A 19,969-nucleotide genomic window follows, 5' to 3' on the forward strand; every position below is an offset into this window, starting at 1 on the left:
GAGTAAGACCCACAGGAGAGTCCTTGATAAGGAAACATCATGGCACAATAGAGCAACTTTGAGTACGCAGTGCCAATTTCCTACAAGCCCATTGCCTTTGCCTTGTGTGAGGCACACAGATGTATGGAACTTGCCGACACTGCACAAAACAGATAATTGAACGAAGACTAAGGATCTGAACTGTCATCTCTGGTTGGTGTTAATAAACGATGGCCATCCAAAGTGTGTAATCCATGCAGAGACGAAAGTGTATGTATGTGACAGAGTCGGTCATGACGTCTGAAGGAGGTACAGCCTCAACCCATCTAGTTACCCAATCTATGGCTGAAAGACAGGTGAACGGTGCCCACTATGTTGAGATGCACACCTAAGGCTCCCCTTCAGTGTGTCATACTTGACCAGTAGTTGTTTTGTGTGATGTCTGATCTTGCTTCATTGACACAGGTTGCAAGCACAAGTCCAAGTGCAGCAGTCGTTGTCTGGTCAGGCCAAACTAAAGTCTCCATGACGAGGAATGTTGTAGCCTTGACGCCTGGGAGGATGTGGTCGTGGATAACTGAGAAAACTGTCCCTTGGAGAGGGGTTGGGGCAAGGGGGCAGAGTCTGCCTACAGACATACCGCATAATACAGTAAATGAAGATCCAGGAAGATAGGAGGACACCAAGGTCTCCCCCACGTTGTGGTCCTGTTACAGATTTTGAAGTTTTAAGGCATCTGTCTGTGGGCTTGCTATCCCATCCAAGTCCAAAGGAGAAGTGATGTTTGCTCTGAGAAGATAATCCGCAATCATGTAGTCTGTCCTCTGGATGTACCAAGTGTTGATGGTGTATTGGCTAATCAAGTCCATGTGGTGGAATCTCTTGGAGGAAAGTCCTTTGCTGGTTTGTGAATAGTGGCAACAAGTGACTTACAGTCAGTAAAAATCGTTAATCGCCCGCCCTTCAGTATCATCACGGAGGTATCTCATGGCTTCACAGAAGATGAATAACTCGTAGTCGAATACTGACCACTTGTATTCGGAAGCTGTGAGTTTCCTTGAGAAGATCTGGAGTGGTTGGGTTATATCGCCTATGCATTGCTGGAGAACAGTGCCTACCGCCTCAGTCCCATCAGCTTCAACAGAGATGCGTGCATCAGGAAGCGGGTGCGGCAAGTGTGACAGCATTACAAAGTGCAGCCTTGAGTGTGTTGAATGCTTGATTCATTCTTTCTGAGCATTATACCTCTCGTTTCCCAGAGCTGCTTTTGCCAACCAAAGTGTCTGTGAATGGGGCGTGGATGGAGGTGGCATGGGGCAAATGTCTACATTAGAAATTTACCAAACAGAGAAAACGGCGTAAATTGCGGTAAGTCGTGGATATGGGAAGCCCATGGGTGAAATCGAGGTTTTCGGACGTTGGACAGGTGTCTTCAATGGCTCTGAGCATTATGGGACTTAACTTCTGAGGTCATCAGTCCCCTAGAACTTAGAACTACTTAAACCTAACTAATCTAAGGACATCACATACATCCATGCCCGAGGCAGGATTCGAACCTGCGACCGTAGCGGTCGCGCGGTTCCAGACTCTAGCGCCTAGAGGACAGGTGCCTTCAGCAGTGACAGTGTGACCGAGAAAGATTACACTCAGGGGGCCCAATTGCGATTTGTTGTGGTTTGTTACGTAGGGCAGACTGAACCTGGGCCAGGTGGTCCCTGTGTTCCTCAACAGAGGCGGGAGAAGATCGGGATATCGTGGAAGTATGTGTAGCAATATGGGAGATTGAACAAGATGTTGTCCATGGACGTTTAATAGGCTATAATCCATAAAGAAGAACTCGACTAGGCCGAATGGTGTAATGACTGCCGTTTCAGCAATGTCTTCTTTGAACACAGGGATCTGAAGCTACACTTTTTAGCAGTCAAGAGCACTAAACAATTGTGCCCATTAAGAAGTTGGGCGAAGTCCTGGAAGTGGGGAATAGAAGAGTTGTCGATAATGGAGCAAGTATTTAGTTTCCAATAGTCACTACACAACTGGACGAGTTACTGTCTCAGGGGCATATAATATCCACATTTAAAAGGTCGTTAACAGCCGCTTTCGTATGGCATAGTTTTTTTGGTGGGTGGCAGTGAGCCTTGTAGCACATGCGAGGGCCTTCCATCAAAATTAGCCTATAGCAGATGTTGTTAGTGATCATATATAATTGTACATCTTGTGCACTTGAAGAAGGAATGCAGTTATTGTTGCATGGGATGGAGATACTGACGATACATTGGAAAACTGAATGTCAGTAACCTTAGTGGGGTAAATGCTGAGGCCCCAGCAGAGGCATGCCGACTGTGATAGGAGTGTTGGTAAAGTGTGTGCAGCTAGCTGGTGAGGCGGTGGAGAGTGCGATGAGCATGCAAGAGTTTCTCTGGCATGGCATCAATCAGCTGTTTCCCCGCAATGTTGTGAGCAGACAGAGCATTGATCTTGGAGCTGTCGATCTTAAGCTTGACCAGTCAGGAAGCGAGGTTGTCAGCCAGGGTAGAGCACTTGGAGAGGGCGAGCAGAAGCAGGTCACTATTTTGTGGAATGGGGGGGGGGGGGCAGAAGTGCTGGGATACGAGCACCAGCATGGTGCAGTAAGGATGCTCTCTGTAGATTTGGGGATAGGCCAAAATGCCAGAGGAAATCGATGCCAAGTACTGATTTGTCGACGTCAGCTTTGTGGAACGTAAACCCCATCCCCAGAGTAAGTTGGACCCAAAGTTTGGCTGCACTGTGAACATAAATGTGGGATGTTTTGGCGGCACATAAAGAGGGATTTACTGGAAGGGTGTAAGAGGGAGCATGAGTGGTGGGGATGACACTGGCATCTGCCCATGTGTCGACGAGAAAGTGAAGATTATTGATGATATTCAAGATATAAAGTCTTCCACTAGATGTGGAGGCTATGTTTGTCAATCCTGCTGCACTGTGCTTAGACTGGCCTGTGCGCCAAGTTTGGTTAGGCACAGGGGGGCCAACTGTTTCTTGCTGTATTGCTGAATGCAATGTGACACCAGAAGAGTGGGTAAGTGGGGTGGGGTGTGATGTGGGTGTTACCCACACTATCTATTGCAATCCACTGGAGGTCAGCTCTGTGTTTGGGTGGAGCATTGGCAGAAGTCATTGATGGTCGGAGATCAGGAGAAGTTAGTGCCTGGTGTCGGCCACCAGGTGGCTGCAGGTTGCTCTGATGTGTCATGCCTGCTCTCACACTGCCCCTGCCTCCCAAGACTGGTGAGGGGTGGGCATACACTGGTGCTAACTATGTGTCTGCCATTGTACATGCAGTCGAGAATAACTGTCAATGGCAAATAATTCTGTGGGTCTGGTCTGCAAGCAGTGTTTCTAGCTGGTTTGGTAAACGAGAGGAAAGCTGGAGTTGGTATCCATATGGAAGTTTCAGTAACTACAGTGTCCATGAAGCAATGTCAGGCATGACCTCTGGACCCATTTGTGCACATAAATGGTGCCAAACCTGTGAGGGTGATATGTAATTATCCTCGTAAATAATATGGTGGGTTGGTTCAGTTGACATACATGATGGGCGATCGATGATAACAGACTTTGCTGTGCCACATTTATGGTGTGATGGAGAGCACGGAAGTGAGTCACTTTGAGGTCAGTGGAATTGTTGAGATGACTGACAAGGCAGATGCACGGGCGTTGTCGCGAGAACACTGTATATGTCAAATAGATTGTACAGCTGCATGAACCACCTATTGAGGTTGTCCTTTTGTAACTGAGCTAGTTTTGTTTCCTGCCTGCTGGAACATGCTGCAGAGGTGTAGGTTGAGCCAACATATGGTGACACGTGGGCAGTGATGTAGGAGGATGCAGTGACATATCCACGATAGCAGGAGAAAGATCTGGATCGAGAGCACTGTATGGAGCAGGTGAAAAATGTGTGTTGTCAACCGAGGTCGACATGGGGAGGGAGAGAGGGGGAGGCAAAGGAGTAGCCCTAGGTGATGCTTGATGCGAAAGACATTGACTTGAAGCCAATCAACATGAATGAGACGACCGCGGTCGTCAACAAATTGGATGGGCTAGGAAAGCTCTGTGACACTTTTAGATACTAACGTCTGCCATCTGCTGAGGGTGAATAACCGCTGGAGATGCGGGTGGCGCTGTGGTGAGGCACTGCGAGGTGATATCTGCCTTCAGAGAGAGTAAACCAAAGTCTGGTACAGCTGGCGAAGCTTGGAGACGGTTGCGTCCTCGTGTGTGCCAGCGCCGGCGTGCGGGTTTCCCGCCATTATGATTCGATGAGGGTTAGGTTAGTCACATGTGGCCCGGTAGAATACAGATGTCTATGTTCATTTGCAAGCGTCTCTTGCATTATCGTTGGCACCTGTGTTTCATAGTCGTAGTCAAGTGTGTACGCAGGAAACACAGAGTCTGATGCTCCCCATGGGAGGTGATCCATTGTTTCCATTAATGAACACTGAATAACGCACGAAACTGAAGAACGTAAGTGACGTGAGGTCATCAGTGTGGGTTTCAGCTACTAAACTAGGCGTAGATAGACACAGGAACCCATCTAGTTGATGTAACTCAATTATTAATTTTTATGTCACACACACTACAAGCATGTATGCACATATACTGAAACGATCCGAAGCAAACTAATGTCAAAGATCTTCACTTCCTTCGTCGATAGTAGCCACAATGTAATGGAAGTTAAAACTTGGGAAAGATTAATTTCCTGGTATATTGTAATGTGTGTGACAGAGCCTTTCATTGTTATTTTGATTCCCATATTGCTTCTGCACTAATAGCTTCAGTGATGCAACGTACTTAAAACTTCTGAAGCTGTGAATGCTCGACTGCTGGTGTATTCTTTTTTCGTCGCTTCAGTAGCAACAATCAGGGTTGGCACCAAGCTGAGAGGGGCACGAGAGGTGCCACTGATATAAGATTTCTGCACAGCACGTATCACAGTAATTATCAGCAGCGGCCACTTTGAGCGCAAAGCGAAGAGGGGAGACAGAGGTAACAAAGTGCAAGATTTGTATGCAGTGTATATTACAATTACTAGCGAAAGCTGACATGGGTAAAAATGTGTGAGGGAAATGTGGAAAAATGTTCTCGAATAGACTCCGGCATTAATGGGCATGAGTGGTTGATTTCTGCTGAAGTATATTCAGAGAAAGAAAGTCCTTGAAGAAAAAACTTAATGAGAATTTAATTGGTACTCAAGAAAAGTGTTACATAATTATTGATATTCAGGATTTGTAGACTGAGTAAAGTAGTAACGGTTTTCAACTTAGAAGAAAGGAGTGAAAATTATGTTTCTGCAGAATATCGAAGTTTTGATGTGGTGCATAATTTAATATAAAATTTGCAAAGAGACCGAGCAGCAACGTTTCTGGAAAACTTATTGTTATCATTCCAAACCTCACAGAGGCTCCCCTAAACCGCAGCGGCCTTAACACCACAGTGGGGAGAGGTTGGGGCAGATATGGTGAGTTTACCTCACTACCAGGTTGTTAGTGGAATGAAGATTGTTATTTCTTTGATCTGAAATGCACTTTGTAATACATTTTTTGATAATTTAATACTGTGTTCCAGACTTTAATTCTGACACTTTGCTTCCTGTCCAGTTTTTACTGCATGTGCTCAAATGACTCATCTCGAAGATGCCAATGAAATTTAAGTGTTTGAGTTCAATATTTTTGTAATGGGTTGTATTAACATATCACAAATGCTTTACACACTCTGTACGGAGATAAAAGTAAGCTCTTTTCCTTTCATACTGATCAACGTTTGGAAATAAGTTCAGTTTATTTTGGACTCATGATGAGGCCACCTTATAAGGAAATGAATACAAAAATATGCCAACAACCTTTCTGTCTCATACTTATATGGTATACTTTGAGTGCTGATGATGGAGTGCTTCAGTAAAATGTGAGTCAAGAGAACAGAACTAAGTAAAAGAGATGATTTTGCAACATTATGAACACTACAGTGTTGATACAAAATGCTGAGATGTCTTCAAAATAACTTGTGCAACAACCTGAACTTTACACTGAAACATCATTTGTGATTTAGAAACTTCGGAAATTATTTGACTGTCCTCATTCTCATATTTCAGAGGTTCCCTCAGTGTTATGCATTTGATTACTTGCCGTTGCAATACTTTTAAGCACTGAAGATATTTCTAAAATTTGTTATACTCAGTATTTGTCCATACTACCGCCTGCAAGTTCATTTAGTGTTAAATGTTTTATTTTCAGCATACATAGAAGAAATTAGCAGCTCTCTCATTTATCTCATATTCGTGTGATTCTTTGGTTTGTGTTGTAAATTAAGCCACTCATTTTAGGAAATTGGTTACTTTGCTTACATCATAATTTTTTTAAAAACTTAACATATTTACTGGTGTTATGTAAGTGCATGTTTGTTGCTTCTTTAGGTTGGCTTTTTCTCTGGTCTTCCTCATGTTTGTCGAATGATTTTAGCCATCTCGGTTGGTCATTTGTGTGACTACTTGCTATCAAGTGGAAAACTAACAGTTACTGGAGTTCGAAGGGTGGCAGGTTTTATAAGTAAGTAAATCTACTCCTTTGTGTTGTTTCCATGAAATATCAAGTATTGCATTATTTTAAACTACTGTTGTTGCTAATATAGAAAACTAATGGTGCAGGTGAGGAAAACGCTTAAACATTTATTTTATGCTAATTAATTACTTAATTAATCATGTCCTGTTTTACCATCACAAAGTAGAAATTTCAAGGATGTGGAGAGTCTTTATTCTGCTGACACTTCATTTAACAAATCTTAATAAAGAGTAGTCTTATTAGAAAGAACTGTTATAAAATTCATAAACACACATCAAAAAAAGTTTTGCATCACCCTGGTTCCCAGAACTCCTGAAGATAAACGTTGACTGTCGGTATTTTATCACAGACATAGTCCCTTTGACTGTTCAGAGGTGTCACTAAACCTGCCCAAAGATGTAAACAACAATGCATGACCCCTCCAGGAGGGTCCGACAGCCGATCAGGTCCAGTCATTCCACCAGGAAGACGGTACACAGCTCATGTTGTGTGTAGTTCAACAATGCCTAGACGGGTAATAGTGCGGTTCGATCGCGTCCGCATTGTTACTTTGTGCCAGGAAGGGCTCTCAACAAGGTAAGTGTCCAGGCTTCTCGGAGTGAACCAAAGCGATTTTGTTCGGACATGGAGGAGATACAGCGAGACAGGAACCGTCGATAACATGCCTCGCTCAGGCCGCTCAAGGGCTTCTACTGTAGTGGATGACCGCTACCTGCGGATTATGGCTCGAGGGAACCCTGACAGCAAACGCTACCATGTTGAATAATGCTTTTCGTGTAGCCACAGGACGTCGTGTTACGACTCAAACTGTGCACAATAGGCTGCATGATGCACAACTAAACTTCCGACGTCCATGGCGAGGTCCAGCTTTGCAACCACGACACCATGCAGCGCGGTATAGATGGGCCCAACAACATGCCGAATGGACCGCTCAGGATTGGCATCACGTTGTCTTCACCGATGAGTGTCGCATATGCCTTCAACCAGACAATCGTCGGAGACGTGTTTGGAGGCCTTAGGCACACTGTCCAGCGAGTGCAGCAAGGTGGAGGTTCCCTGCTGTTTTGGGGTGGATTTATGTGGGGCTGACGTACGCCGCTAGCGGTCATGGATGGCGCCGTAACGGCTGTACGATACGTGGATGTCATCCTCCGACCTATAGTGGAACCATATCGGCAGTATATCGGCGAGGCATTCGTCTTCATGGACGACAATTCGCGCCCCCATCGTGCACATCTTGTGAATGACTTCCTTCAGGATAACGACATCGCTCGACTAGAGTGGCTAGCATTTTCTCCACACGTGAACCTTATCGAACATGCCTGGGATAGATTGAAAAGGGCTGTTTATGGACGACGTGACACACCAACCACTCTGAGGGATCTACCCCAACTGGCCGTCTAGGAGTGGGACAATCTGGACCAACAGTGCCTTGATGAACTTGTGGATAGTATGCCATGACGAATACAGGCATGCATCAATGCAAGAGGACCTGCTACTTGGTGTTAGAGGTACCAGTGTGTACAGCAATCTGGACCACCACCTCTGAAGGTCTCGCTGTATGGTGGTACAACATGCAATGTGTGGTTTTCATGAGCAATAAAAAAGAGCGGAAATGATGTTTATGTTGATCTGTATTCCAATTTTATGTACAGGTTCCGGAACTCTCGGAACCGAGGCGATGCAAAACTTTTTTGATGTGTGTAGAATGGTTTGAGAAAATCATAGAAACATCTGTAAATCGATAAGGTGATGTTTGGTGCAACAAAAGACAACGGGATACAGTATGAAATAATATTACTTTATTGTTCAAGTGGTAAATAATAACAAGGCACATCTGTGCAAGTCAGTCATAAAACTTACTAAGTACACGCAATCAACACCAAAGACAGACTGTTGTGGAACAAGTTCGATTGTCAGCAGGGTTACATGACATAGTGTCCCCACAGAGCCCCCTCTCCCCAAAGGTGGAAAGGTGATCGTTGTGGACCGATGATGGTGTGATAAGGTGGTATCCATGCAACGTGGCAGGGGGCAATATGTAGTGGACACTGAGGAGGTCAGCGTACAAGCTAGATGTGTCGGAGTTGTGGTGGTCTGGCTCATAGCATCAAGATTGTAGGTAATCTTGCAGTATTCTGGTGGGTGTCGAGTCCAGCCATAGCGGGACTGTTGTGGAATGTCGATTGTCGAGGGCGTTCCAATGGGATCAGCTTGAGGGGAGTTATTCCCATGGTCCTCAATTGCAGAGGCGGAGGAGTGTGATGCTCTGGCGGCAGTGATTGCGAGGTAACCGTAGGGGTACAGTAGCAATATAATGGCTGCCATGTACACATCACTGGGCAGTTCACAGGAACACGTGGAATACCAGCTAATAAAATCGTTCCCAACGCCATGTTTGAGATGTTGACTTTCGACGACCAGGAACTTGTTGAGTGGTTTGACGTCAAGGTTGTTGGGTCGTAAGTCTTTGACGTCGAATTGTACTGTGAAGTCATCGAGGCTGTGGTGTGTCCAATTGAGTTGCTGTGTTGGGTGGTGGCGGTTGATGTGTCGCCATTGGATGGGTCGTTTTCAAATGTCAACGTGGGTTTTAGTCAGTTGATAGATACTGTGCTGTGTCCTCTGATCAGCAGTATTTCGAACTTAAGTGTACCACTTTTTAAACCTTGCGCGGCCCTTTATAAGGAGGCTGTAGGACGGGTCAAATCATAGCATAGTGAAGCACGACATGGCTGCAGTCTGCGGGTGCCTTATGGATGAAAACTGGAGCGCTCTGAGGTAGTGTAGGTAGTATCTTGAGCTTCTGAATTGTGCAATCTGCGTCTATATACTCAAACATAATCTACAAGCCACCATACAGTGCGTGGTGCAGAGTACACTGTACCACTACTAGTCACTCGCTAACAGAGCGTGGGAAAAACGACTGTCTCTATGCCTCCGTAGGAACCCAAACTTTTCGTATCTTCGTGGTCCTCACACGAAATGTACAGTGTCAGTAGGAGAAACTTCCTGCAGTCAGTTTCAAATGCCAATTCTCTAAATTTCCTCAACAGTGTTCCTCGAAAAGAAAGTTGCCTTCTCTTCAGAGATTCCCATCTGAGCTCCTCAAGCATGTCCTTAGCACTTGCATGTTGTTCGAACCTACGGGCAACAAATCTAGCAGCCACCTCTGAATTGCTTTGATGTCCTTCTTTAATCTGACCTAGTGCGGATCCCAAACACTTGAGCAGTATTCAAGAATGGATACACGAGTGTTCTATATGCAGTCTCCTTCAGAGATGAACTTTCCTGAAATTCTCTCAACAAACTGAAGTCGACCATGCGCCTTCCCCACTGCAGTCCCCATATGCTCATTCTGTTTCACAGTGCTTCGCAACGTTACTCTTAGATATGTAATGGACATGACTGTGTCAAGCAGCGTCCGCAGATCGTGGTCGTGCGGTTGCGTTCTCGCTTCCCGCGCCCGGGTTCCCGGGTTCGATTCCCTGTGGGGTCAGGGATTTTCTCTGCCTCATGATGACTGGGTGTTGTGTGATGTCCTTAGGTTACTTAGGTTTAAGTAGTTCTAAGTTCTAGGGGACTGATGACCAGAGATGTTAAGTCCCACAGTGCTCAGAGCCATTTGAACCATTTTTTCTGTGTCAAGCAGCACACTATTAACGCTGTATTCGAACATCATTTTTTTTGTTTTTCCAACTCATCTACATTAACATACTTTCTTTTGTTTACATTCAGAGCTATCTGCCATTCATCGTACCAACTAGAAATTTTGTCCAAGTCATTTTGTATCCTACGACCGTCACTCAACTATGATACCTGCCCATACACCACAGCATCATCAGCAAACACCCGCGGATTTCTGCTCACCTGTCCTCCAGACCAGTTATGTGTATAGAAGATAATAGCAGTCCATCACATGTCCCTGGGGCACTCCCGACAATACCCTTGTCTCTGATGAACACTCGCCGTCAAAGACAACATGCTGGGTTATAAAACTTAAGAAGTCATAGAGCCACTCACATATCTGCGAACCTATTCCCTGCGCTCGCACCTTCTTCAGCAGCTTGCAGTGGGACAGCGTGTCAAAAGCTTTCCAGAAATCTAGAAATATGGAATCTGTCTGTTGCCCTTCATCCATAGTTCTCAGTATATCATGTGAGAAAAGGGCAAGCTGAGCTTCACACGAGCGATGCTTTCTAAAACTATGCTGATACTTTGACATAACATTCTCGGTCTCAAGAAAATTTATAATTTTCGTACTGACAATGTATTCCAGGATTCTGCAGAAGAACGATGTTAGGGACATTGGTCTGTAATTTTGCGGGTCCATTCTTTTCTCCTTCATATGTTGTTGTTGTTGTGGTCTTCAGTCCTGAGACTGGTTTGATGCAGCTCTCCATGCTACTCTATCCTGTGCAAGCTTCTTCATCTCCCAGTACCTACTGCAACCTACATCCTTCTGAATCTGCTTAGTGTATTCATCTCTTGGTCTCCCTCTACGATTTTTACCCTCCACGCTGCCCTCCAATGCTAAATTAGTGATCCCTTGATGCCTCAAAACATGTCCTACCAACCTATCCCTTCCTCTAGTCAAGTTGTGCCACAAACTTCTCTTCTCCCCAATCCTATTCAATACCTCCTCATTAGTTACGTGATCTACCCACCTTATCTTCAGCATTCTTCTGTAGCACCACATTTCGAAAGCTTCTATTCTCTTCTTGTCCAAACTGGTTATCGTCCATGTTTCACTTCCATACATGGCTACACTCCATACAAATACTTTCATAAACGACTTCCTGACACTTAAATCTATACTAGATGTTAACAAATTTCTCTTCTTCAGAAACGATTTCCTTGCCATTGCCAGTCTACATTTTATATCCTCTCTACTTCGACCATGAACAGTTATTTTACTCCCTAAATAGCAAAACTCCTTTTCTACTTTAAGTGTCTCATGTCCTAATCTAATCCCCTCAGCATCACCCGATTTAATTTGACTACATTCCATTATCCTCGTTTTGCTTTTGTTGATGTTCATCTTATATCCTCCTTTCAAGACACTGTCCATTCCGTTCAACTGCTCTTCCAAGTCCTTTGCTGTCTCTGACAGAATTACAGTGTCATCGGCGAACCTCAAACTTTTTATTTCTTCTCCATGAATTTTAATACCTACTCCGAATTTTTCTTTTGTTTCCTTTACCGCTTGCTCAATATACAGATTGAATAACATCGGGGAGAGGCTACAACCCTGTCTCACTCCTTTCCCAACCACTGCTTCCCTTTCATGCCCCTCGACTCTTATAACTGCCATCTGGTTTCTGTACAAATTGTAAATAGCCTTTCGCTCCTTGTATTTTACCTCTGCCACCTTCAGAATTTGAAAGAGAGTATTCCAGTTAACGTTGTCAAAAGCTTTCTCTAAGTCTACAAATGCTAGAAACGTAGGTTTGCCTTTTCTTAATCTTTCTTCTAAGATAAGTCGTAAGGTTAGTATTGCCTCACGTGTTTCAACATTGCTACGGAATCCAGACTGATCTTCCCCGAGGTCCGCTTCTACCAGTTTTTCCATTCGTCTGTAAAGAATTCGCGTTAGTATTTTGCAGCTGTGACTTATTAAACTGATAGTTCGGTAATTTTCACATCTGTCAACACCTGCTTTCTTTGGGATTGGAATTATTATATTCTTCTTGAAGTCTGTGGGTATTTTGCCTGTCTCATACATCTTGCTCACCAGATGGTAGAGTTTTGTCATGACTGGCTCTCCCAAGGCCATCAGTAGTTCTAATGGAATGTTGTCTACTCCCGGAGCCTTGTTTCGACTCAGGTCTTTCAGTGCTCTGTCAAACTCTTCACGCAGTATCTTATCTCCCATTTCATCTTCATCTACATCCTCCTCCATTTCCATAATATTGTCCTCAAGTACATCGCCCTTGTATAAACTCTCTATATACTCCTTCCACCTTTCTGCCTTCCCTTCTTTGCTTAGAACTGGGTTGCCATCTGAGCTCTTGCTATTCATACAAGTGGTTCTCTTCTCTCCAAAGGTCTCATTAATTTTCCTGTAGGCAGTATCTATCTTACCCCTAGTGAGACAAGCCTCTACATCCTTACATTTGTCCTCTAGCCATTCCTGCTTAGCCATTTTGCACTTCCTGTCGATCTCATTTTTAAGACGTTTGTATTCCTTTTTGCCTGCTTCATTTACTGCATTTTTATATTTTCTCCTTTCATCAATTAAATTCAATATGTCTTCTGTTACCCAAGGATTTCTATTAGCCCTCGTCTTTTTACCTACTTGATCGTCTGCTGCCTTCACTACTTCATCCCTCAGAGCTACCCATTCTTCTTCTACTGTATTTCTTTCCCCCATTCCAGTCAATTGTTCCCTTATGCTCTCCCTGAAACTCTCTACAACCTCTGGTTCTTTCAGTTTATCCAGGTCCCATCTCCTTAAATTCCCACCTTTTTGCAGTTTCTTCAGTTTCAATCTGCAATAGATTGTGGTCAGAATCCACATCTGCCCCTGGAAATGTCTTACAATTTAAAACCTGGTTCCTAAATCTCTGTCTTACCATTATATAATCTATCTGATACCTTTTAGTATCTCCAGGATTCTTCCAGGTATACAACCTTCTTTTATGATTCTTGAACCAAGTGTTAGCTATGATTAAGTTATGCTCTGTGCAAAATTCCACCAGGCGGCTTCCTCTTTCATTTCTTCCCCCCCCCCCCCCCCCCCACTCCATATTCACCTACTATGTTTCCTTCTCTCCCTTTTCCTACTGACGAATTCCAGTCACCCATGACTATTAAATTTTCGTCTCCCTTCACTACCTGAATAATTTTTTTTATCTCGTCATACATTTCATCAATTTCGTCATCATCTGCAGAGCTAGTTGGCATATAAACTTGTACTACTGTAGTAGGCATGGGCTTTGTGTCTATCTTGGCCACAATAATGCGTTCACTATGCTGTTTGTAGTAGCTAACCCGCACTCCTATTTTTTTATTCATTATTAAACCTACTCCTGCATTACCCCTATTTGATTTTGTATTTATAACCCTGTAATCACCTGACCAAAAGTCTTGTTCCTCCTGCCACCGAACTTCACTAATTCCCACTATATCTAACTTTAACCTATCCATTTCCCTTTTTAAATTTTCTAACCTACCTGCCCGATTAAGGGATCTGACATTCCACGCTCCGATCCGTAGAATGCCAGTTTTCTTTCTCCTGATAACGACGTCCTCTTGAGTAGTCCCCGCCCGGAGATCCGAATGGGGGACTATTTTACCTCCGGAATATTTTACCCAAGAGGACGTCATCATCATTTAATCATACAGTAAAGCTGCATGTCCTCGGGAAAAATTACGGCTGTAGTTTCCCCTTGCTTTCAGCCGTTCGCAGTACCAACACAGCAAGGCCGTTTTGGTTAATGTTACAAGGCCAGATCAGTCAATCATTCAGACTGCTGCCCTTGCAACTACTGAAAAGGCTGCTGCCCCTCTTCAGGAACCACATGTTTGTCTGGCCTCTCAACAGATACCCCTCCGTTGTGGTTACACCTACGGTACGGCCATCTGTATCGCTGAGGCACGCAAGCCTCCCCACCAACGGCAAGGTCCATGGTTCATGGGGGAAGCTCCTTCATATATACAGGAGTAAACGGCGCTTTTTCCAGACACTTGGGACTTTGCAATATGTGCAAGCTAGGTAAGGGGCCAATACTGTGGAGCAACATTTGAAAAACCGAATTGGGATTCCATCCGGATCTGGCGACTTATTTGTTTTCAACCGTATGACATGGATGCCAGTTATTTAAGACTTCAGCTTTCCTTTTGCTTTCGTCTATCGCCTTCCCAGCCTGGTCAACGAGTGACTGGATAGATTCCTTAGATTTGCTTAGTGATTTTACGTAGGACTAGAATTACCTTCGGTTTTCGGCAAGACCTTTTGCTAATATATGACGATGGTAGTTGTTGTATGCTTCAAGTAAGGACCTTTTTGCAGGACCACGAATCTCTACTAACTTTTGCTTGCCGACATCTGCACGTTCTCTTTTGAACCGAATGTGCAATAGCCTTCGCTTCCTCTGCGCTTTCCGAATTTCGTTGTTAAACCATGGCAGATATTTTACATCCTTAATCCACTTATTCGGCACATACAGTACTTCTCCAGAGCAATCCATATAAACGTTGCCCACAATTCCTCTACGTCCATTATACTGAAACTAGCCTTCTTGAATGATTTATTAACTTCAGTAACAATCGTTGCTATGATGTCATCATGATCATTAATCCCTGTTTTATACTGACGCCGTCGATGAAGTCAGGCCTGTCTGTAGCTACAACGTCTGAAATATCCCCATTGCTTGGGAGCCATCAAACTAACTGCTCAAGACAGTTTTCGGAAAACGTGTTCAAACGTACTTCGCAAAACTGTCTATTCGTATCACCTGCAATGAATGCATAGACGTTCCAGCCTGTATTCGGTAGATTAAAATCGCCTCTAACAAATACTGAATGGTTTGGGTAGTTCCTCGCTCCTGAGCTTAGACTTTCTTTAAACGATTCTACAACTGTTACGGCCGAATCAGACGGCCGGTAAACATATCTTTAGTTCACCTAGACCTGCTACTCGTGTCCAGAAAACTACAATGATTCAGTTTCGACCTCGACAGACACAGTAGTTTTGTTGACAGCAGTGAACATTTCCCCTCCAGTGGCGTCCAGTATGTACTTTCGACAAACATTCCATGCTACTCTAAATATATTGACGGGAAAAAGTTAAGTTTCTCGCTGTTCTCATTTCTGCTACATCTCGTTAGTATCGTCTTTCTTCGATTTACTCTCAGTCCATTTTCTCTACTCTTAATTATTCGTACTATTCAGCAAATCCTGTAATTCATCTTCACTTTCACTGAGGATAGCAGTGTCATCATCCAATCTTATCACTGGTATTCTTTCACCTTCAATTTTAATTCCACTCTTGAATCTTTCTCTTATTTCAAAAATGGCTCTGAGCAGTATGGGACTCAACTACTCTCTTATTTCCCTCATTGCTTCTTTGATGTACAGATTGAACAGTACTCCTTTTAATCCGACCACTTCGTACTTGGTCTTCCACTCTTATTGTTCCCTCCTGGTTCTTGTATGTATTGTTTATTACCCGTCTTTCTCTATAGCCTACCTCATTTTTCTCAGAATTTCGAACATCTTAAACTATTTTACATTGTCGAATGCTTTTTCCAGATCGACAAATTCTATGAATGTGTTTTGATTTTTCTACAGTCTTGCTTCCATTGTCAACCGCAACGTTAGAATTGCCTCTCTGGTGCCTTTCACGTTGTTAAACTGAAATTGATTGTCATCTAACACATCCTGAATTTTTTTCCATTCTTCTGTATATTATTCTTGTCAGCAGCTAGATGCATCAGCTGTTAAGGTAATTGTACGATAATTCTTGCACTTATCAGCTCATGCAGTTTTCAGAATTTTGTGGATGATGTTTTTCCGAAATTCAGATGGTATATCACCAGACTCGTGCATTCTACACACCAACGTGAATAGTCGTTTTGTTGCCACTTCCTCCAACGATTTTAGAAATCCTGGTAGGATGTGATCTATCCCTTCTGTCTAACTTGATTTTATGTCTTCCAGAGCTCTTTTAAATTCTGATTCGAATATTGGATTCCCTATCTCTTCCCTGTTGACTCTTGTTTCTTTTTCCATCACGTCATTAGACAAGTCCTCCCCCTCATAGACGCCTTCATTGTACTATTTCTACTCGTCCGCTCTCTCGTCTGCATTTGACAAAAGAATCCTCGTTACGCTCTTAATGTTGCAGCTCTTGCTCTTAGTTCCACTAAAAGCTGTTTTGACTTTTCTGTATGCTGAGTCAGTCCTAACAGTCATTTCTTTTTCGTTTTCTTCACATTTTTCTTGCAGCCATTTCGCCTTTGGTTCCCTGCACTTCCTAATTATTTCATTCCTAAGTAACTTGTTTTTCTGTATTCCTGGATTTCACCGAACATTTTCTTTTCTTGTACTTCCATCTTTCGTCGATCAACTGAAGTATTCCTTCTGCTACCCATGGTTTCTTTGCGGTTACCTTCTTCATTCCTTAATGCTTCTGTATCCCACTTCCTTGTACACTGATGCTTTCTGACTAGTCTCTTAAACTTCAGCCAACTCTCATCACTACTAAATTGTGATATGAGTTTTTATCTGCTCCTGTCCAGTATATGATTTTGGAATCTCTGCCTGACCATGATGTAATCGAACTGAAATCTTCCATTATATCCCGGCCTTTTCCAAGTATACCTCCTCCTTCTGCGGTTCTTGAACACAGTATTCGCTATTGCTAGCTGAAATTTATTGCAGAACTTGATTAGTCTTTTCCTTTCTGATTCCTAGTATATTTCTAAAATTTCGCGCGTGTTTTCTGTTTAAGGGGTTTAATCTCGCATTTTTGAAAGTGCAAATTCATTCAGTCTGTAGCGCAATAATTGATCATTTGTTTTGTTTTGAAGACAAGCGTCCGTTCGTTAGTAAGCCAGTCGCTCAGGTCTCAGCTCTCGTCTGATACACATCTACAGAGCGGCAGGTTAAGTGTTCATTTTTTTCCTGCGTTTTCCTCGAATATACACTCCTGGAAATGGAAAAAAGAACACATTGACACCGGTGTGTCAGACCCACCATGCTTGCTCCGGACACTGCGAGAGGGCTGTACAAGCAATGATCACGCGCACGGCACAGCGGACACACCAGGAACCGCGGTGTTGGCCGTCGAATGGCGCTAGCTGCGCAGCATTTGTGCACCGCCGCCGTCAGTGTCAGCCAGTTTGCCGTGGCATACGGAGCTCCATCGCAGTCTTTAACACTGGTAGCATGCCGCGACAGCGTGGACGTGAACCGTATGTGCAGTTGACGGACTTTGAGCGAGGGCGTATAGTGGGCATGCGGGAGGCCGGGTGGACGTACCGCCGAATTGCTCAACACGTGGGGCGTGAGGTCTCCACAGTACATCGATGTTGTCGCCAGTGGTCGGCGGAAGGTGCACGTGCCCGTCGACGTGGGACCGGACCGCAGCGACGCACGGATGCACGCCAAGACCGTAGGATCCTACGCAGTGCCGTAGGGGACCGCACCGCCACTTCCCAGCAAATTAGGGACACTGTTGCTCCTGGGGTATCGGCGAGGACCATTCGCAACCGTCTCCATGAAGCTGGGCTACGGTCCCGCACACCGTTAGGCCGTCTTCCACTCACGCCCCAACATCGTGCAGCCCGCCTCCAGTGGTGTCGCGACAGGCGTGAATGGTGGGACGAATGGAGACGTGTCGTCTTCAGCGATGAGAGTCGCTTCTGCCTTGGTGCCAATGATGGTCGTATGCGTGTTTGGCGCCGTGCAGGTGAGCGCCACAATCAGGACTGCATATGACCGAGGCACACAGGGCCAACACCCGGCATCATGGTGTGGGGAGCGATCTCCTACACTGGCCGTACACCACTGGTGATCGTTGAGGGGACACTGAATAGTGCACGGTACATCCAAACCGTCATCGAACCCATCGTTCTACCATTCCTAGACCGGCAAGGGAACTTGCTGTTCCAACAGGACAATGCACGTCCGCATGTATCCCGTGCCACCCAACGTGCTCTAGAAGGTGTAAGTCAACTACCCTGGCCAGCAAGATCTCCGGATCTGTCCCCCATTGAGCATGTTTGGGACTGGATGAAGCGTCGTCTCACGCGGTCTGCACGTCCGGCACGAACGCTGGTCCAACTGAGGCGCCAGGTGGAAATGGCATGGCAAGCCGTTCCACAGGACTACATCCAGCATCTCTACGATCGTCTCCATGGGAGAATAGCAGCCTGCATTGCTGCGAAAGGTGGATATACACTGTACTAGTGCCGACATTGTGCATGCTCTGTTGCCTGTGTCTATGTGCCTGTGGTTCTGTCAGTGTGATCATGTGATGTATCTGACCACAGGAATGTGTCAATAAAGTTTCCCCTTCCTGGGACAATGAATTCACGGTGTTCTTATTTCAATTTCCAGGAGTGTATTTCTTAAATTTCGTGCAAGTTTTTTGTTTAAGTGTTTCTGTCTTGCGTTTTTGTAACTGTAAATTCATTAAGTCTGTAGCAAGGTAGTTGCTCATTTGTTTTGTTTTGAAGACAAACGTCCGTTCTTTTAGCAGGCCAGTCAGTGAGGCTCCAACTCTTGGATAATATACATTTGCGGAGCGGCAAGTTAAGCGTTTATCTTTTCCTGTGTTTTCCTCGTATTATACGTCTTAAATTTCGTGGGTGTTCTTCTGTTTAAGAGGTGTAAGATCGCATTTTGTAAGTGTAAATTCAGGCAACCTATAGCGCAGGTTTCATTTCTTCTGAACAGCCAGCTACATAGCTCGTTGAGGCATCAACGTTCATTGGTGACACATCAGGAGGACAGCAAGTTATATGTCTAGGAATCTGTTTACTTTTATAGTTTACTTCTTCAGTTAGTCTTGGTAGGATGGATAGGATGCGTGTACGCTGTGTGCGGGCACAAGAGGAGCTGGCCACAGTTCGCGAACAGCTGAATGCGCTTTTGGCTATGGTCAGTCACCTTTAGGCAGCTGCCTCAGGGTGTACCAGTGGCGGAGAACCTGGCACGTCGCATTGGACTCCCCTTGTTTTGCTCACAGTCTGTGCTGCCGAGGGATCTCCTAGTGTACCCAACAGTGTGGATCTGTCGGCACAGCAGAGTCAATTGGCAGATTATAAAACTTTTGCTTCGCTCGAGGCGGAGGGCCAAGTAGAGACTGGCAGCCTGGCCTCGCCCATTCACCCAGTGAGTGGAAATGTGGCCCCTCCTTCAGCGGGGTCCGAGAGGCACACGGGGAGAGGGGTTGACTAGTTATCGGGAGCTCCAACGTTATGCACTTTGTGGAGCTACTAAGGTAGATAGCGTTCACAACTGGAAAGAAAGCCAATGTGCATTCGGCATGTCTGTCGGGCGGCCTCATTCGAGATGTTGAGGTGACCTTGCCTGCTGCTATCGAGCGTGCTTGGTGCAGTTGTCTGCAAGTTGTGACTCACGTCGGCACCAACAAATCCTGTCACATGTGTCCTGAGGCCATCCTCATTTCATACAATTGGCTGGCGGAATGGTGAAGACTGCTGGCGGGGTCAAGGAGAGCTCGCAATTTGCGGGGTCCTTTGGTTTGCAGCTGAGTGGGTGGTCTGAACCAAAGGGTTCGTCGACTCTGTGACAGTCCTGGCTGGAGATATTTAGACTTACGTTATCGGTTGGGGATTTGTAGAACTGCCCTTAATAGATTAGGGGTGCATTACCCAAAGGAAGCAGCTACTCAGGTATCAGAAAATTGTCTAGTGCACATG

General features: G+C 44.8%; 1 protein-coding gene across 1 annotated transcript in view; it reads left to right on the forward strand.

Annotated features, from left to right (window-relative positions):
- LOC126234323 (sialin-like) overlaps positions 1 to 19,969 on the forward strand; it is a 155,739-nt gene that overhangs the window by 110,314 nt on the left and 25,456 nt on the right. Inside the window, exon 7 of the mRNA XM_049943009.1 lies at positions 6,431 to 6,563. Within this exon, the coding sequence (XP_049798966.1) occupies positions 6,431 to 6,563 (133 nt within the window). The remainder of the gene's footprint in view (positions 1 to 6,430; positions 6,564 to 19,969) is intronic.

The sequence above is a fragment of the Schistocerca nitens genome, chromosome 2 (assembly GCF_023898315.1).
Source record: "Schistocerca nitens isolate TAMUIC-IGC-003100 chromosome 2, iqSchNite1.1, whole genome shotgun sequence".
NCBI classification, from domain to species: domain Eukaryota; kingdom Metazoa; phylum Arthropoda; class Insecta; order Orthoptera; family Acrididae; genus Schistocerca; species Schistocerca nitens.